General features: G+C 25.0%; 3 protein-coding genes across 8 annotated transcripts; 1 reads left to right on the forward strand and 2 right to left on the reverse strand.

Moving 5' to 3' along the window:
- Positions 1 to 1,221: 1,221 nt before the first annotated feature.
- Positions 1,222 to 10,087, reverse strand: LOC126908682 (F-box only protein 11). The gene is made up of 9 exons (XM_050690967.1): positions 9,456 to 10,087; positions 8,182 to 8,511; positions 6,700 to 7,646; positions 5,878 to 6,181; positions 5,502 to 5,805; positions 3,754 to 3,974; positions 2,523 to 2,741; positions 2,226 to 2,433; positions 1,222 to 1,818 (listed from the first exon to the last, which is right to left on the reverse strand). Exons 1-9 carry the CDS (start codon positions 9,553 to 9,555, stop codon positions 1,689 to 1,691), a joined length of 2,763 nt encoding a protein of 920 aa, XP_050546924.1. The 5' UTR covers positions 9,556 to 10,087; the 3' UTR covers positions 1,222 to 1,688.
- Positions 10,088 to 10,404: 317 nt separating this feature from the next.
- LOC126908683 (CAAX prenyl protease 2) lies at positions 10,405 to 16,166 on the forward strand. 6 transcript variants are annotated; one of them, XM_050690973.1, is made up of 8 exons: positions 10,405 to 10,471; positions 12,421 to 12,465; positions 14,262 to 14,437; positions 15,060 to 15,159; positions 15,225 to 15,366; positions 15,430 to 15,597; positions 15,659 to 15,727; positions 15,788 to 16,165. In XM_050690973.1, exons 3-8 carry the CDS (start codon positions 14,280 to 14,282, stop codon positions 16,078 to 16,080), a joined length of 930 nt encoding a protein of 309 aa, XP_050546930.1. In that variant the 5' UTR covers positions 10,405 to 10,471; positions 12,421 to 12,465; positions 14,262 to 14,279; the 3' UTR covers positions 16,081 to 16,165. The 6 variants fall into 6 exon arrangements, with proteins under 6 accessions (XP_050546930.1, XP_050546929.1, XP_050546927.1 ...); XM_050690972.1 differs by lacking the exon at positions 10,405 to 10,471 and adding an exon at positions 10,496 to 10,621; XM_050690970.1 differs by lacking the exon at positions 10,405 to 10,471 and adding an exon at positions 11,146 to 11,215.
- Positions 16,167 to 16,464: 298 nt separating this feature from the next.
- Positions 16,465 to 19,388, reverse strand: LOC126908684 (egl nine homolog 1). The gene is made up of 6 exons (XM_050690975.1): positions 19,168 to 19,388; positions 18,626 to 19,053; positions 18,130 to 18,249; positions 17,534 to 17,673; positions 16,992 to 17,077; positions 16,465 to 16,931 (listed from the first exon to the last, which is right to left on the reverse strand). Exons 2-6 carry the CDS (start codon positions 19,037 to 19,039, stop codon positions 16,897 to 16,899), a joined length of 795 nt encoding a protein of 264 aa, XP_050546932.1. The 5' UTR covers positions 19,040 to 19,053; positions 19,168 to 19,388; the 3' UTR covers positions 16,465 to 16,896.

The following is a 19,388-nucleotide window of genomic DNA, read 5'->3' on the forward strand; positions in this document are numbered from 1 at the left end:
TTCTGTGTTTTTACCAATTACTGAGAATAGTTTTACACAATTTAAATCTCATATTAGGTGAGGTATTATAATTTCTAAAAAATTAAAATAATTTCAAAATAATTTAGGTATTATAATCTAAATTGATTGTTAAAATACTGTATTTTCTCACAATAAATAAAAAAAAGTTGTATTATTTTCCAAACTAACTTTATTTATTATCATAATTATGTTAAATCCAAATTAAATCACAACCTGAAATACATTTGATGTATTGAAAATTTATGAAAAAAATCATAAAAAATTTATTAACATTGCAATTCGTTCTGGGCATTTGTTATTTACCTGTAGATGTTATATAATTATCATATGGCACAATTAAGTGTAAAAAAAAAAAAAAAAAAAATTATAATGAAAACAAAATTAAATTATATAAGATAAAATTATTTACATATTTTGGTTTTATGTTATTTCTAATTCAATGTTTAAACATCAAGCAAAAATGTACATAACAACACTAAAACGTATTAAAAATTGCACACTAACTCTGATAAAATTTAATCTTTACTTTAAAAACTTTATTTTATGTATTACTTATAAATTTTTGAGCCATGAAATATACACATACAAAAAAAAATTTCCAGGTTGGTAACAACTTTTTTTTGGAAGTGTATTTACACTTAGGAAATAAAAATGATACAGACTATTAATTAGAGTTCATATGATAAAAGGTTAAAATACACAAATAATTTGATTTATTAAAAAAAAAAGTTAGTCAAAAAACAAAAACAAAACAATTGTACATAATTGTTTTAATAATAATTACATGTTATTTTGATGTTGAATTGCGAGTATTTTAATATTATTAATGAATAAAACAAATTGCCCATTCATTTGTTAAATGCTTAGCTTAAGTAGTAAAATGGAAAATATATGTACAACACGACCTTAACTATTACTTGATAATTGTCTAAAAAATTATTTAATAATGATAATAATAATAAAGAAAAAAAAATATGTATAATAATAAATAAATATATTGCACAATTATAAAAAGTACACACACTAATTATTAATTACAATCAATAAATTAAAACTAGACAGTAAATATATTTATATATTTTACATTTATACTTACACTATGGGTTTAATAATAATAAAAATAATAATAATACAAATTAATTTCTAATTTTGTTTTTTTTTTAACAGACTTGATAACACTGTACTGCATTTTAAGTCTAATGGTAATTTACATTATATGTTTAACTGATATGCAATAACAAAAGTACTGTCAATGCAAAATAAATTTGTGGGAAATAGTTACTAATAGTAAAATACAAGTATAAATGGGAGCAGTCAGTAGTACTTAGAAACTTGGAATGACTTCCATATTAAATAATATGATTAATTTTTTAAATCACAATCTTTTGCAGTCAAAAATTATACCAACTATTCAAATGTTTAGTTTAGTATTAAGGTATAATTAGTATGCACATAAAATTTGAATGTTAAGTAGAAAAACAAAAGGAATGAAGAATTTAAATACTTAACATTAAGTAAATCGTCCCAGATCATAATATAATAACTATAACAACATCAACATTATATGTAGGATGAGATGTACAATTTCTTTAATACTTATATGATACACATAAAATTTTCATATTTATGAATACTATAGTGGAGATTCAACATTATTATTATTTAATTTAATTTACCATTAGAGTATGTGATTCAATAGGAGCAGCTGAATCATACAGTGTATCTGTGTCTTGAGTTGGTTCACCTTGTAATTGGCATTGGTTATTTAAGGTACCAGCTCCACAATCACAAAAGAATCTAAAATAATATTACAATAAGATGGTATTTTATGATTGATGAGATAAATATTAAATAAATATAACAAAATTAGTTAAAATATAACTTAATTTAAATAGTATTACACTACAAAAAAAAAAAAAAAATGTTGAAGTCAATTAGTATGAAATATTTAAGTAAAACCTAATACAGGTTTTTACTGAAGCATTTCTCAACTTAAATTTTTAATTTATTACAGTAATATCTAAACATCATGTGCAATAAAATATTTAATATAAAAAATGAGATTAAAAATGGTTCATTGATCTTTGAACAAATTTTTAAAATTAAAAAAATTTGATTTCTAATAAATGCTTTTTTATTTTTGAAAATAGTGTGAATATTAATTAATTGCTAAACATAATAAGAACAATTTTTTCACTTATTACCTGTCATGTCTGATAAATTCAACATCATGTCCAGCATGACACGTTTTTATACAATTTACACAAATTGCATTTCTATCAGTCGTGTTGCACGTTTGACAACGATAAAAATCATGCATTGGAAAAGATGTATAAGACGAAATTTTATACAAACATTGACCATTACAGACTGCCTTTTCAACGGCATCTTGATTACTATAAATCTTATTACCTAAAAATATAAATTTATAAAATTTATTAACATTATTTCTAGAATGTTTGCAATAAAAATGTTTTATTCAAAGGAAAGTTTAAACTTACTTCTTACAATAGGTTGCACACCACTAGCCAAGCAGAGACCACCAAATCTATTATTAAATATTTGATTACTATCTAAGGTAGCTGTAGCATTATTTGTGATTTCAACACCTGCTGCTAATCCATCAAATATTCTATTACGCCTTAGAATGGGATGACTTTGGGTAGATATCAAAACTCCAGCTTGAGCATTTCTAAAGATTTCATTTTCTTCTAAATTGCCTACAAGTTTTAATAAATATTGAGTAATAATTTTACAAATTTTATTTATTAGACATTTTAAATATTTTTATTCCTTGATATAACATTCAAACATTCATAAATACTTTTACAAAGTAAAATGTACAAAAATAATAATTCATATTAGATAATTAGTAAACTTTAAGTATGATAACTAGATTCAATAAGAATATTAGAGAGACTACACATATTACTATAATAAATAATATCTCGTCTATAAATAGACGGAGTTCATGTAAAGAGAAACAAGTCAATTTTGAAAAAAATTTGGATTATACGTTAACTTTTTGTGAAATTTTATGCCCAATTGATATTTATAAAAAAAATTATAAAGTGCACTTGCCTCTTCTGTGTGCTAGACTAACAGTATATTTGAAATATGAATGAACTTGATGCTTTTTTACATATATTTATTTATTTATAACATTTTATACAGGCAAAGCCCAAAAATATATATAACAGTCATCAGAAACATCATTAATAAAAATTAGTAAAAAATAATTAACAGAAGAAAATTTATACATACATTGACCCAAAATATAAATTAAAACAACATAAACGAAATAAAAATAATTCGAAAGCTGGATCATTATTAGCCAACCGCATATGACGAATTATTGAGGTGCAATCAAGGAAATGAGAAGGGGTAGGGGGATGAGGAATATAGTGTTAATACAGGTGGTGTGAAAAGGGATTTTAAATTTTAGAAGGCTAAGAAGTTGGATAGGAGGTTATTTAGGAAGGAGAGGTTTGAATTGTGGCGTCGATCGGCAAGGCTGGTGAGATGTAGGATAAATAGGACAGGAGAGTAATCATGAGGAGTGTGAAGGATATTGAGGCGGAATGCTGCTAGGTTTAAAAATTTTCTTTGGACTCTTTCTAACGATTCCCTTGCACAAACTGTTTGGGGATCCCAAAGAACTAATAGCTTTCTAATTTAATAACAATAATCTCTAATAGAAAATTAGTAATATTTTTGTTGAATAAAACATACCTTTTCCGCCATTAAAAATGCAAATTCCACCATCTCGACCATCATATATTTTATTTCGTTTCAATGTTGGATTGGAGTCAGTTTTAATCCAAACACCAGCCATTGCATTGTCAAATATTTCATTTTGTTCTAATACTCCAAGACCTCCATTATAAACCAAAACACCACCATTCTGGCCTCCCCATATTTTATTTCCTTTAATAATTGGATTACTTCCCGTCCTAAAAAAAAAGAACACATATACAATGTAAGAATAACTTTTACAGAACTTCCATAAGACTTAATTTTTCACTATAGGTTATAGACACTAATTAATTTAAATTATAAATTAATGGTATTATGCATAATACAATTTAAATATCACAACAAATATAATGAATATAATTATATAAATTATTATGTTTATAAATTAAAATTTAGAAGGATAACTGAACTAGCATTTACAGTTTACCAGTTTTATCAATTTTCAAGTTTGTCATGGTATAGTTTTTTTAAAAGTTCTGAAAAATAGGCTTAAGTTTATAAAGTTTACTTAAAAATAAATAAATAATTTAAAACTTTAATAAATTATTTACTATGTATCTATCAGGATTAATAAAAACGGGGGGTGATTAAATGAGAGAGGATTAGGAGAATACAACTCCTTTCATTTATATATCCTTTTAACATATCTTTGTGTAATATTCAGAAAACTTCAATGTTGTGGAAATTATATAGGCTGTTTGATTAAGGATAAAACATTAATTTTGCTTGAAACTATTGAAAACTTTTAATTTTCTAAAATAAAAAATTGTTTAATTCAAAAAACTACTGTAATATGATGTAAAATAATTTTTTGTTTATATCTTCAAGTATAAAATATCTAAAATTTTATTTTATTTAATAGGAACACTTATTTTTAGTTTGACGATATAATTGAAAAAAGTTCCAAATCATTTTGTTCTTACAATATTTTTTATTAGATAATCTATTTTTCGGCTATTATTTATTAAAGTATAGCGTTTTTTGATCAATTTTTCTATTAATAGTTTGATGTGTTGTATACAGTATTAGATATTATTTTTTCATGCTATTACTTAAACAAGTTTTTTTTTTTGACAATTTTTAGTGTTATATCCGTTAAGATAGCAAGAATAACAATAATAACAATAATAATTTACGACTCATTGAAATAGATTATTATTACCTCTAATATTATGAAAACTAAATTAATGATAGATTTATAAATTTAATTAAAATTTTTTAAATATTTTAATGCACTAATAGTTGATCGGATAAAAAATATGGCAAGAACAAAATTGTTTGTATGTTCCTATTATGTCTTTAAACTAAAAATAGGTGTTCCCATTAAATAAAATTAAAATTAGGGTACTGTATACCAAGAGATGAAAAACAAATTATTTAACTACTTATTGTGTTAGTTTTTTAAATCAAACAATTTTTTAATTTTTACAAATTAAAAATATTCAAGTTTAAAAAAAATTGAGTGTTTTATCATTAATATATTACTTTATATACAATATGGCTAGAAAAAAGGGCTATAAGTGAAATTTAAAATAATTGAGTTAGGTCATGGGTAAGGGGGCGGGTGGCACACAGTTCATAAAAATTTTTTTATAAAGATTTTTCATCCCTTTTCATGACAAAATAATTTGACTATCATTGAACTGGTTACCACTGATTAGTGCTGTTATCCTATTTCTTATAACAAAAATCAAGGAAAATTTTTTTATCATTTTTTTTTTTACCTTATTTGAACTCCTGAGTATAGATGGTTAAAAATGTCATTGTCTTCTAGTTTTCCATGACCATTATCATAGAAATACACGCCAACTTGTTTCCCTGAATGAATTCGATTGCGTCTTAGTACTGGTGTACTACCAGTAGTAATCCACACACCAGCTAATGTATTTGCATATACTTCATTCTCTTCAACTAGCCCTGCCCCTTTCTCATGTACATAAATTCCACCATGTTGACCATGATGAATTTTATTATGTCTGACAATTGGATCACTATTTGTACGTATTTGAATACCAGCTAATGCGTTTCCTATGATAAAAACAAAAACATACATAAAAATTAATTATAATAAATAAAAACAAAGAAAAAACTTTTACTAACCATAAATATTATTATGTTCGATAAGTCCTCGACCTTCACCAAAAATATAAACACCTCCTTGATGGCCATTGTAAATATCATTGCGACGTATAGTAGGATTACTATTTGAAGTAATCCAAACTCCAGCAAAATTATTGCTATGAATGCGGTTATCAATAAATTGACCAAGTCCATTTTCATGTACATAAATACCTCCTGTTTGACCATGATGAATTTCACATTGAACAACAGATGGGTTAGCTCCAGCTTTAACTTCAAAACCAGCAATACGATTGTTATGAATATCATTGGCTTCAAAAAATCCCTTAATTAAAAAATAAAATTTATCAATTAACAAAACTTTAACAGACAAGAAAATATGAAACTTAAAAAACAACATATCTTAAATAAAATGTTTTTTTGCTAGAATAAAGTATAAAATGTTAAGAGATTTCTATAACAAATACTATGAAATAGAACTATTTTTATTTTGTTGAAAATTTGGTGGCGGATCTAAGAAAAATACTCAACACAATAATTGAGTACAAGTAAAAATTATTAAATTTTTTCATTTGCTAAAATGGAAAATAAAAATTTAATTTTGTTCTCTTGTAAAATAAGAACCCTCATTATGGTTTACTGACTGGTCAGTACAAATTATTATTAATTTAAATGAAAATTATCAATGCATATAATTTCATGCTCTAATTATCACCCACATTTTTTGATTTAATAAATTAAAGTTATAACTAAATTTTATGAAGTTATATCCTTTATGACAATATTTAATTGTATAATACATAAAATATAATATTTATATAAAAAATTGAATATTTTTTTTACCAATCCATTGTCAAAAGTGAAAATCCCCACATCTCTTCCGTGATGTATGTGATTACGACGCATGACAGGGTTGGCATGGTTTTTAACCCAAACTCCAGCCAAAGCATTTCGACAAATTTCATTATCTTCAAATGTTCCTTGAGCGTGGTCTGTTACATATATACCAACATTTTCACAGTCGCTTACATCACAATGATGAATTCTAGGATTTGCCCCAGCTCCACTAACACACACAGCAGCTCCAACAACTGATGAGCTACGTATAATACAATGATCAATAGTAGGCGAACAATTTTCACCAACTTCTAAACAAAAATGTTTATGATGTGGAACAGTAGATGTAACATTTGGAGTAAATTTTAGTGTGACATGTCCCAGATAAGCACTTTTAGCCCCTTCGACAAACATTACTGTTGATTCTGTTTCACGTTCTAGGATGACTGCATCTGCTACAACACCAGGAGCAGCTCCAATAAGTGCTACATCTGAATCAATCACTAGAAATTCACCTCGGTAAGTACCAGGGTGTAAGAAAAGTTTTGCACCTCCATTTAAATGTTCATCTGCATAATCTAGAGCAGCTTGAATAGTGTCAAAATGTGGCATTCGTCTCACTGGATCTTTAGCTGTACCATTATAATGAGGTCTTACATGCAAGCACCGTTTTTTTAGGTGTCTAAAACTTTCTTTCCAAGGATTGTGATGCTCACTTTCTTCAAAAGGAATAAAGTCAAAACGACAACTTTCAGTATTGAACAATGGAGTATCATACTCAAATACACTTTGATATAATCGTTTCCATAAATTATTATCATTTGCTATAGCTTGAAATCTTTTGCAAACTTGAGCTATTCTACAAAGATCTTGTTCATATAAATAACTGAAAATTGTCAACATGACTTCATCAGGCAATTCACATTGTAAGTAATGAGCAGCTGAATTTGAATCTGGAAATTAAACAATAATTTAATAGTTAATTTGAATTCAGTTACATAGAGTACAAAATGATCAAATACTAATCTTTAAAACCCTAGTGTACTCATTTGGATACACAACAGAAGTTCATTTAAAGACAATTGTCTATATTTAGTAATTGTCTGATTAAGTGTTTAAAATTATTTTTTATTTTAACATTGTGCTAATAAATCTGTACTATTGTGGTTAAGTGTTAATAAAAAATGTTTAATAATAGTAAATATTTTACTTGATTGAAAATTGGGCTAGTATTTAAAAAAAAATACAAAATTTCTAGAGCCATAAAAATACATGTTCATTATTTTGTTTTATTTTAATGCTCTCCATGATACATTATGTTTACACAGTAACAGATTTAACCACAATAGTTAAAATTAAATAAATTGTTCAATACAAAATTTATTTTAAAAAATTATAAAAAAAAAGAATATAGTGGTTTAAGCATTATTTATCAACAATAAAATGTTAACTAATACTTAAATAATTATTTATTATGTTAATACATACTATCAGCACTAGTTATTGTACAGGAAGTATTTCTTCTGAGTCGTTTACGTGCTGGTTGTGATAAAGGAGGTGTAGCAGCAGATTGCAATACTGATGCAGTAGCTGAAGCTGTTGGTGATGTAGGCCGAGTAGCAGTTGGATGAACAGGAGCTGTTGCGCTACATCCAGCAGTACTAGCATCATGTAAATGAAGAGGAGATTTTCGACCCCTTAAATCATAGGGTGGTACATGCTGAAAACTAGAACTCGTACTAGCCCCCCCTGGTGTAGCATAACTACCACTTGCAGCTACGAGTGGTTCACAAGTAACTCCTGCATCAACAACACCACCTAAAATTAAAATGTATAATTGAATTAAATGTAACTTTAATATTTTATTTAATTCATAGCATTTTAATACTAAAACAATAAAATTAACAATCACTACATTAGGTTATTAATATTTTTACCAAATGATAAATTATAATACATTATCAAATCTTAAGTAGTATACACAATAACTTCAGACGAAGATTTTCTGTTATAAAAATTAAAATATAGTTTTTCTTGATAGTTCAAATAAAAAATTCCAACATCAGAATTAAAATAATCCAAAATTATCAAGTTATCAGTAATAATTCATATTATAGTAGAAATTACCATGGTTAAATATTTAAGAAAAAATTATAAAAATAAATAAGGTATTTTAAAAGCATAAAAAAATTTTTAAGTTTTCATTAGAGAAATTACCCTTAGTGTCCTCTTAAAATCATAAGAATTAATTTTAAGGAATGAATTTTAATTTCTTCAAAATTTTATTGAAGTCATTAGTAATGAAATGTTATACATAATGATTTACTATTTCTTACAGTAATTAGTTTCCCTTTCCTTCCCTGTAAGCAAGCACTTACATTCACATTTTTTTAAGTATCTACATTTCTTTTTGAGTCATATTTATTTGATCTAATTACTAGCCGCTGGGGTAGTGTGCACACACCTAGAATAGATGCGTACGTCATTAAATGAAACATGGAAATTTCAGAAACCCTAATCTTGACCCAAAATATTATTAATTAAAATTTCAATAACCTCGCGAAGGCGAGAGGGCCGTAACAGAGACCGTGGTCGCTGTTTATCGATTCGGAAAGTACGTGATAGCAAACCTTGACAGCGAGATCACAGCACATATATACACAGACGGTATCTCTCACGGCCGTTTTGGCAGATCGGAGTCAGAAAGACTTAAATTACATTTAAGACAATTGCAAAACATGATAAAAAGAATGACAACTTACCTGAATTTGATGTCCTGGATGGTATTGGAAGACGATTAGTACCTTTTCTCCTGGTTCGACGAGTATACGAACGGGTCGAGCTGAACGACGCGCTCGGCATTTTTTTTGACGTTTTTCGTACAATTTTCAATAATTACACAATTTATTCACAGCGACTACTAATTGACAATGATATTTTTAAATTAACACTAAATATAGAACAGACGACGATATAGAACGAACGCAACACGAGACTTTCAAAGACGATGTATCAATAATTCTAATAATTTTACTAACATGTATATATTTATGTACTATAATTTTTATTAATCGTTGTTTAAGACTACGACGGCGGCGGCGGGCGTGCACACACACTCACACACACACGGTCGGGTCGAGACAAAAGAAAGGAACAGGCAGCTGCTGCTGGTCATGAACGACGACGTCGCACGGACATTTTTTCTCTTCACAGTTCTCTTGACGGCGGCAGTAGAGTATATGTATATGTGTGTGTGCGAGTACGAGAGTGTCTGTGACTGTGTTCTCTTTTCTCGCTCACACTCGCACGCGCATTCAATACTATACACACACACAAATATTTTACTTGTGTAAATGTATACACGCACACGAATGCACACTGCACAAACTACAGCGATAGTGGCGGTGTCATCGGCGGCGGCAGTAAACAACAACGAGTCGACAACCATTAATGAAAAAACACAGTAGTATAATAAAAAATGAAAATACACATGAGTGTAGTATGGTTTACCATCTCGATATAGTGATGATAGGGTGCGTACTTCATACCATACACCGACCAATCGCAGAGACTTAGATCCGGTCACGTGATCACATTGTCGAACAATAGTCTATACCACCACTACAGAATACTTACATGAAGGGGGCACAAATAGTTAGTTGGTTGATGAAGTGAGGTAAGCGTAAAAATATTTTGTTATGAGCAGGAGTTATATAAATAGTAATGTTGGTAATAGTGGAAATACGTACCAGCTGATCGGAACAAATGTCGACTAGAGGTAAAGGATTATGCCTCTTTTTATTTTTAAAAATTTTTGAAATTATTGAAATCATGAACGTAAACCTAATTTTTATTTATTTCATTATTGAATAATTAAACTTTTAAGATCTATGGTATTATAAATATTTGTAAATTATGCTATAATTAGGTATGTTAATTTGTTTATATTAATTTAATGGTTAATACAAAAAATGACAATACTTTTTTTGATGTGAATATTATTGAGGTTTAAATTTAAAAATTTACTTAGCCAATTATTTAAATTAATAGTTATTCTTCTTCAATATTTATTATATTATTTTATATAATAGTAACAATGTTTTTTATCGATTGTTTTTTGTTATTGTTCTACAATTTCTGTACTGTAACAGTATTATGTTTTAAATAAATTAATTATAAAAGAATTTATCTTTTGAAGTAATATTATTTACTTAAATGATTTTTTTTTATAAATAAATTAACTGTTATGAGTGCCGGTAGCAACCTCAAGTTTTCTTTAGAAGGTTGTTTTGTATTACAATATTGAAGTTACTGTCAAAATATGTGTCTCATTTAATTAAAAAAATATTAATGAAATAAATTCAAATTTTTTCTATAATTTCTAAAAATATATTTTTTTTAATGTTTGAAAGTATTTTAGTGTTATCTGAGTGATAAGTGTTATCTAAAATTGTGATTATACTCAATTTATACATATTGGTTTATAAGTTTGTGTTTGTTGTAATACCATGACTTAAATAAGGTACTTTTGCTCACTTTTTATGCCTGACATGTGTAAATATGTAATAAAATAAATGTGCAATCCATCTCAACGCATACGTTCATATATTATTTATAGTTGTATATTTACAATTAACTTAACTTTTATCATTGCCGTTGTATTTGAAATTATTTTCAATTGTTTTCATATTAAAATTATGGTAGTTTTTCCTTACTTTAAATACCAAGATTCAACTAAAATTTTATTAATTCTTGAATTATACACTCGATTAATCTGATAAACTAATGATTGATTGCTTGATCAATATANTTTTATAAATAAATTAACTGTTATAAGTGCCGGTAGCAACCTCAAATTTTCATTAGAAGGTTGTTTTGTATTACAATATTGAAGTTACTGTCAAAATATGTATCTCATTTAATTAAAAAAATATTAATGAAATTAATTAAAATTTTTTCTATAATTTCTAAAAATATTTTTTTTATTGTTTGAAAGTATTTTAGTGTTATCTGAGTGATAAGTGTTATCTATAATTGTGATTATACTCAATTTATACATATTGGTTTATAAGTTTGTGTTTGTTGTAATACCATGACTTAAATAAGGTACTTTGCTCACTTTTTATGCCTGACATGTGTAAATATATAATAAAATAAATGTTCAATCCATCTCAACACTTACGTTCATATATTATTTATAGTTGTATATTTACAATTAACTTAACTTTTATCATTGCCTTTGTATTTGAAATTGGTAGTTTTTCCTTACTTTAAATACCAAGATACAACTAAAATGTTATTAATTCTTCAATTATACACTCGATTAATCTGATAAACTAATGATTAATTGCTTGATCAATATAAGATGTTCAATAAATATTTGATAAAAAGATTATCTAATCAAGTCAAATGTTTTGAAAAAAATGCACTTATAATATTTCTTAAATATTGTTTTAAATGAAAAATAAGTTCAAATTTTTAGAAGAATAGTATCTTATTACTAAATTTTAATTTTATAGAAAGAATTAATTGAAATTATGACGTTATTAGAGAAATTATTTTAAATTGTTTAATAACTTTTAGTTGGCATCTTAATAATTAAAGTAATTAAATAAAAAAAATAAGTTGATATTTCATAATTATTTCAAAAAATTTTGGCTAACTATTTAACATTATTATAACATTTCATTTTATATTTAATAATAATTATTCAATATATTATTATAGGGAACTCGGAATGCAATTTTAAAGCAGTGCACAAATTAAAAAAAAGTATGTAAAGAAATAAGGCTTCTAATTGTTGTTTTTTGTGTTTCCTATTTTTTAAAATTTAATGGAATGTAAGGTGATATGATGAATATCTTATATACCCAATGTTTTTTTTAATATTATTATAATAACACTTTATTTGATGTTATTTAAATTTGACTCTAAATTTTTCAGTGATAGATAAAAATATATTTCTTTAGCTAGTATATTTTTTTTGTTTAGTAGAACTTCCCTAGTTAACTTATTTTTTAATGGATCTTGAAGCTAATTATTGTGCTAAATAAGGATAGTCTTAAATTTAAAGAATAGTTTCATAATATAGCAAAAAAGTTTGTGTTTAACAAAAATATACTTAGTTTTCAACTTTTTTATATGTTTTAAAGATGACAAAAATGTTTTCCCAATATATATGAATTTAATTAGGCTGTTTTATTATAATTCTTCTTTAATTGTTTGTTTAATAATTGAATTATTCTAAGAAAATAACATGAATTGCTGATCAATACTTTGAAAGATGTTAATTAAATATAAATGGTAGAGGTCAGGATAGTNATAAGGCTTCTAATTGTTGTTTTTTGTGTTTCCTATTTTTTAAAATTTAATGGAATGTAAGGTGATAGTATGATGAATATCTTATATACCCAATGTTTTTTTTAATATTATTATAAAAACACTTTATTTGCCGTTATTTAAATTTGACTCTAAATTTTTCAGTGATAGATAAAAATATATTTCTTTAGCTAGTATATTTTTTTTGCATAGTAGAACTTCCCTACTTAACTTTTTTTTAATGGAACTTGAAGCTATTTATTGTGCTAAATAAGGATAGTCTTAAATTTAAAGAATAGTTTCATAATTACAGCAAAAAAATTTGCGTTTAACAAAAATTTACTTAGTTTTCAACTCTTTTAGATGTTTTAAAGATGACAAAAATGTTTTCCCAATGTATATGAATTCAATTAGGCTGTTTTGTTATAGTTCTTCTTTAATTGTTTGTTTAATAATTGAATTATTCTAAGAAAATGACATGAATTGCTGATCAATATTTTGAAAGATGTTAATTAAATATAAATGGTAAAGGTCAAGATTGTATTTATACTAGACCTAACCATTCAATAATTATTTTAAGACAGATTAGATCAAACTGTTTAATTAAAAATTGAAAGACAGGACTAGGTCAAATAGAATTTTTAACCAAACTAGACTTAAATAAAAATAGAGTGATGTAATATAAATATTTTTTTTATTACACACGTGTTGATCTGTTATATGCAACAATGCACAACAAATAGAATATTATTTGTATAATTACACAAAATTAACTAGTTAAATATAAAATATAATGTTTAAAAAGTAAACCATTTCACCAATTTTACAATGGGTGGGAGTGAACCAATGTTATTTGAAAGAGTTACAAAAGAAGATTAATCAATTTGTGCTTTATGTCAATTGGGACAAGAACATATTTTTAATAGTAAAACATATTCTGTCTTTTACATAAAAACCAAATCAAACTAAGATGTGGTTTGGTTTGGTCTGAACCATTTGGAGCTTTGGCTTTTTTCTAAACTTATTTATTAGATAATTTTTTTTTCATTATAAACAAGAGAAAAAATATAGAATTCATTTTTTTTCCTGAGGTTTCTTGTTTAAACATAAGATGAATTACAATTATTTTATTAATAATATTTATTATTTATTTAATGAAAATTTTGTTTGGATAATATATAATTTAACTTTTTCTCTGTTTCNAATTTTGTTTGGATAATATATAATTTAACTTTTTTTCTCTGTTTCAGTTAAGTAAAAATGTATTTATGATATATAATATTGAAATAATATGTAACATGAATGTAAATGAAATTAACCTTAATAATAATTCTCAATGTTATTACACAAAATGTGTGTTAGAAAGTTTTTCTCTTTCTGTGATTTACGTTTCTAGTTTATATGTATGGAATTCTCAACTACCAAGGTAATTATTAACAAGCTACATTTGTTCTAGAGTGAAATTCTAATAATTGCTCTAAATTTATAAATGTCATGATAATCAGAATAAATTTGATTAAATTTATAAAAAAAAATCTCATACATATTTTTTCTAATAGTATTGAGCAAACTTAGAATTTATTAAATAAAAAAAAAATCTAAAGAAAAAAAAAAGTTACAGTATAGATAAACAATTTTCAAATTGCAATGTGTTCAATTTTGAATGTGAAATATTTTACTAACTTAAAGTAAATTTTATTTGTGTTAAAAAAACTGATGAAATAAATTTATATTTTGCCNTACTAGCTTAAAGTAAATTTTATTTGTGGTAAAAAAACTGATGAAATAAATTTATATTTTGCCATCTATTATAGATATTTATCATGATATATTTTATTTTTTTTAATTGGTAGTAGTATGTTCAAAATATTTTATGTAGTATTTTTCTATTAACTAATATAAATTTGTATTCATCTTAAGTTGTAACATTAAAAACATGTTTACTTAAATAAAAAACTTATATATATATTTTGAGACTTATTCGCTTATCTAAAATAAATTTAATAATTATAAAAAAAAGACACAATTAATTATTTTTTCATTAATAGAGATCATCCTTCAACAATAAAAAAAAGATTCTTGAGTGTTTTATTTATGTTAATATTTTCACCTCTGTACACATGGTACTTTATTCATGACAAAACTAAGGTATTTAATCTAATAAATTTATATACTATTAAATAACATTGTTTTTATTTAATTATTAATTTTAGATTCCAATATGGCAGTGGTTAGGTTTCAAATGGAAAGGTTTTTTTATGTCTATCACCTCTTCAATTTTACTGACGTGCATTTTATTCTTAGGGCCTTTATGCATGAATTGCATTAAAAATATACAGTTTAAAGATGTAATAAGTAAGTTTGAAATAATTTAAGTGAGAAATAATCAAATATATTTTTATTAACCTTTTGTTTTAGGTTTAGAGAGAATTAAGTCTAATTTTACTGACTTAATATGGTTAAGAAATTATATAGTTGCACCAATATCTGAAGAATTCACATTTAGAGCTTGTATAATACCACTACTGCTTCAGTGCTTTCCACCTATAGCTACAATATTTATTTGTCCCATATTTTTTGGAGCTGGTAATTTAAGTATTTTTAGTGCAATATTTTTTGAAATAATTATGTAAATATTTAAATACAGCACATTTTAATCAGTGGTTAGAGCGTATGCGAGCTGGTATATCTTGTCACCAAGCATTTATTATGTCTGGTAATAATCTTAAAGTTTTTTTTTAAATTTTTTTATTATTTAGTTGCTTTGTGTTCTTAGTTTTTCAGTTTGTCTATACCACAATTTTCGGAGCATATTCAGCATTGTTGTTTATATCAACTGGAAATTTGATTGCACCGATATTGGCTCATAAATTTTGCAATCATATGGGATTTCCTGATTTTCGAGAAATGTTTCAACTTCCTGAACCTAAGAGAAGTTGTTTATTCATTATTTCATTAGCAGGATTTATTTTATGGTGTTTTCTAATTGTATTTTGCATGGAACCATGGATTTATTCAAATTATATAGATTGGACTGAAATGAATAAATGTAATAAGACAAATAATTAAAAATATATTTTTTTAAATTAATAAAAAAAAACATTATTATAAAAAATTTTATTTACACTCCCTCAAAATAAAGGTACATAACATTTTAATTCTATGTAATTATTTTTATACTATATAATGATTTTATACAAATACTTAGTTGATATAATATTACCATTAGTTAATTACAGTAAGAAAACAAAATTACTGTATAAATATTTTATAACTATTTTACATTTAAATTTAATACAAGTATTTGACTATAAATTTCTTCAGATGAATCAAAATAATATCTGTTAAATGAGATTAGAATTATTTAATTAAAAAAAAAAAAAACACTACAAGCACTTATCTTATAATAATAATCATAAAAAGTGTTATTAAAGTTTATTATGAAAACAAACTCACAAAGTATAAAGTTCTATACAATATAGTAAATTAAAATATATTCCAAGTTAGAAATGCCAAACTTGATGGTAACAAAATTTAGTTAACTTAGTAAAAATAGTTTTGCTTATTCAGACGTTTCATTATTGATTTAATTACTAAAAAAGGATTAAATCAGAAAAATACAATTTTTACCTAAAAATAATGTAATTTTACAAATTGCAAAAATATATCCAATGTTGTCTCTATAAGGCAAGATACATAAAGTAAAAAATATAATTTACTAAACAAAAACTACTTAGAAATAATCTTGGCTTAATCACAGGGAACAATGTCAAGTCTAAATTTAATTCCCTATGTGCAGCAGACCTTCCAAAGTTATAAATATTTTTACTAACAAGATCGTTACAGAGTTTCAAGAATTATAATCGTGAGATATTGCTGACACACTCAAGATTGAGTTGAATTTATGTTTTTCACACTGCCTAAAAAAGTATAATTTTTGTATGAAAAAAAAAAAATTAAATAAATATAAAAAAAATTACTTATACTAGATTGGTTTGAGTCACAGTATTCTCTTCTAGCTTCATCCTTTTCATTACCATCAAAGTACCATAAAGTTATTGCATACCTAAAATCGATAAATTTAATTATTAAGTAAAATTTGATGATAATGTTGATTGTTATGATTATGTCACTCGGTTAAATTATGAATTGTACTACATTTTAGTTATATGTAATAATTTTAGCATAATTTTTTTTAGATTATCTACTGTTGCAAATTTAAAAAATAAATATTTCTATATATTATATTATAAAGAAATCATGAGCTGACTTATAAGAAACTTCTTAAAGAAAAAAAATATCTAAATTAATTACAAATTTTAGAAAGGAAATTTAATTTTTATAAATAATAATGGAACAACTTATTTATTCATCATAATAAATAATTTATTATTAATAACAAAACAATATTACTGTATTCACAATAAAAATATATTAACTTTTTATCTTTGAATAAAATGTTAAGTTGAAAATTAATTATTTAATTAGTAAAAATTAATTCTATAATAAAACAACTAAATACCTCGTTTTAAATGCTGGCTGAACTTCATGAGGATTTCGACGATCTGACCAGAAAAATAATATACGATCAAAGAGTGGTTCAATGTCTGCTACTTGATCACTCCAACCTTCAGGAAATATCCTCAAAAGACCTCCATTTTCCTGAACAAATTTATCATTAAAATTATAGGATATGGTTATATTAAGCTAAAAGTGAATACATTTTAAATATTTCATGATGATGTTCTGAAATTAAGCAAATTTTTTCAGGCTGAAAATGCATATAATGCCATGAATCATAAATAGGTATTAGATACCTTTTGATAAATATGATTTGAATAAAATTTCAATTTTTAAATAAAATGAAAATGTGTTAGTATATGTCTTAAAAGAAATTTTATTTAAAATCAAACCCCTTTTTTTTTTTTTTTAGCAAAAATTAATTTAAAAATAAATATCCTAGTAAATAACAAATATGGTTATACAATTAATGAATTTTTCTAGCCCAAAAAAATTAATAGGAAATCAATCTACATAATAATCATGAGGAAAATAACAGTTATTTATTTAAATACAGTTGACATTCTTATGACTCAGATTTTAATATAGTTTTCTTACTTTAATATCCCAGTCTTTATTTAAATAATAAATTGCTGTAATACATCGACCATCTCTGTTTGGGTTATCAACATGTTTTACATAATGAGACCCATGACCTGGGTAACAAGCTACCATAGCCTAAAAAGATTAAATTGAAATAAACATAATAGTACTATTAATAATTAGATAGTTGTAAATACACATTTTGGCTACAACTAGGCTTATAAGAATTTCTAAAATACATTTTTTCTATATTACTTCAAAATTTAATTTATATATAATTTAAATACAGCAAATAAATTACATCAATTCTTTTTGACTTGAAACCCACTTGATGCAACCAAGGGAATAATCTCAAGTTGTATCTAGCAATAAGTATGCTATTTATAAGCTATTAAAAACTTTAACATCTAATAAATTTTTAGATGAAACATTAANGCTTTTTATAAGCTATTAAAAACATCTGATAAATTTTTAGATGAAACATTAATAATAATAAAATAATGCTACTCACTTTGGTTCTACCATTAATTGTATAATTTCCTAGTTTTCCATTATCATTCATTTGGTTAGAACCCATAACTACAGCATCCACATCACTAATTAACTGTCCAATATTTCTACAACAATCCTCTCGACCATCAACCCATATTATTTGATCACCACGTATAGTTTTTAAATTATTTTTAGCTTTATTTCTGACTAATTGGCCATCTTTGAACACTCCCATATTATATAAATTTAGTACTTCATCTAAAACAGTCATACCACGTTCATAGCCTAAGAAGTTGTCTAAAACACACACTCCATATAAATCCATGTCACGAATGATATTACGACATAAGTCAACATAATCACTTCGTTGAGACATAAGGAGATTTGAGCTTGTAGAAATGTAGCTAGGTCTTTTATTTCGGTTAGGCCCCATTATAAAACCATTATCTAGATAAAATTAAAAAAACATAACTTGTTAAAATATTTTACCTAACAATAATAAAATACAAAATATAAATAAAAACAATAGCAGTTAACTACTATTGCTAACAAAATCATTACCAAAATTTTAATGAAATGCCTGTTCTAATAATTAAAATTGGCTGTATAAGATTTCTATTGTTTAACCTAAATGAAAGAGAAAACATTGATCAGTACCTATACCATTAAATGAGATGGTACATATAGATGTAAGAGTAAAATTGCAATATCAGAACTGCACGTACGCACTAGAAAATAACAATAATATATACATAAATATTATTTAAAGATAATAATAATGA

The sequence above is a fragment of the Daktulosphaira vitifoliae genome, unplaced genomic scaffold (assembly GCF_025091365.1).
Source record: "Daktulosphaira vitifoliae isolate Bord-2020 unplaced genomic scaffold, ASM2509136v1 Scaffold_5, whole genome shotgun sequence".
NCBI lineage: Eukaryota > Metazoa > Arthropoda > Insecta > Hemiptera > Phylloxeridae > Daktulosphaira > Daktulosphaira vitifoliae.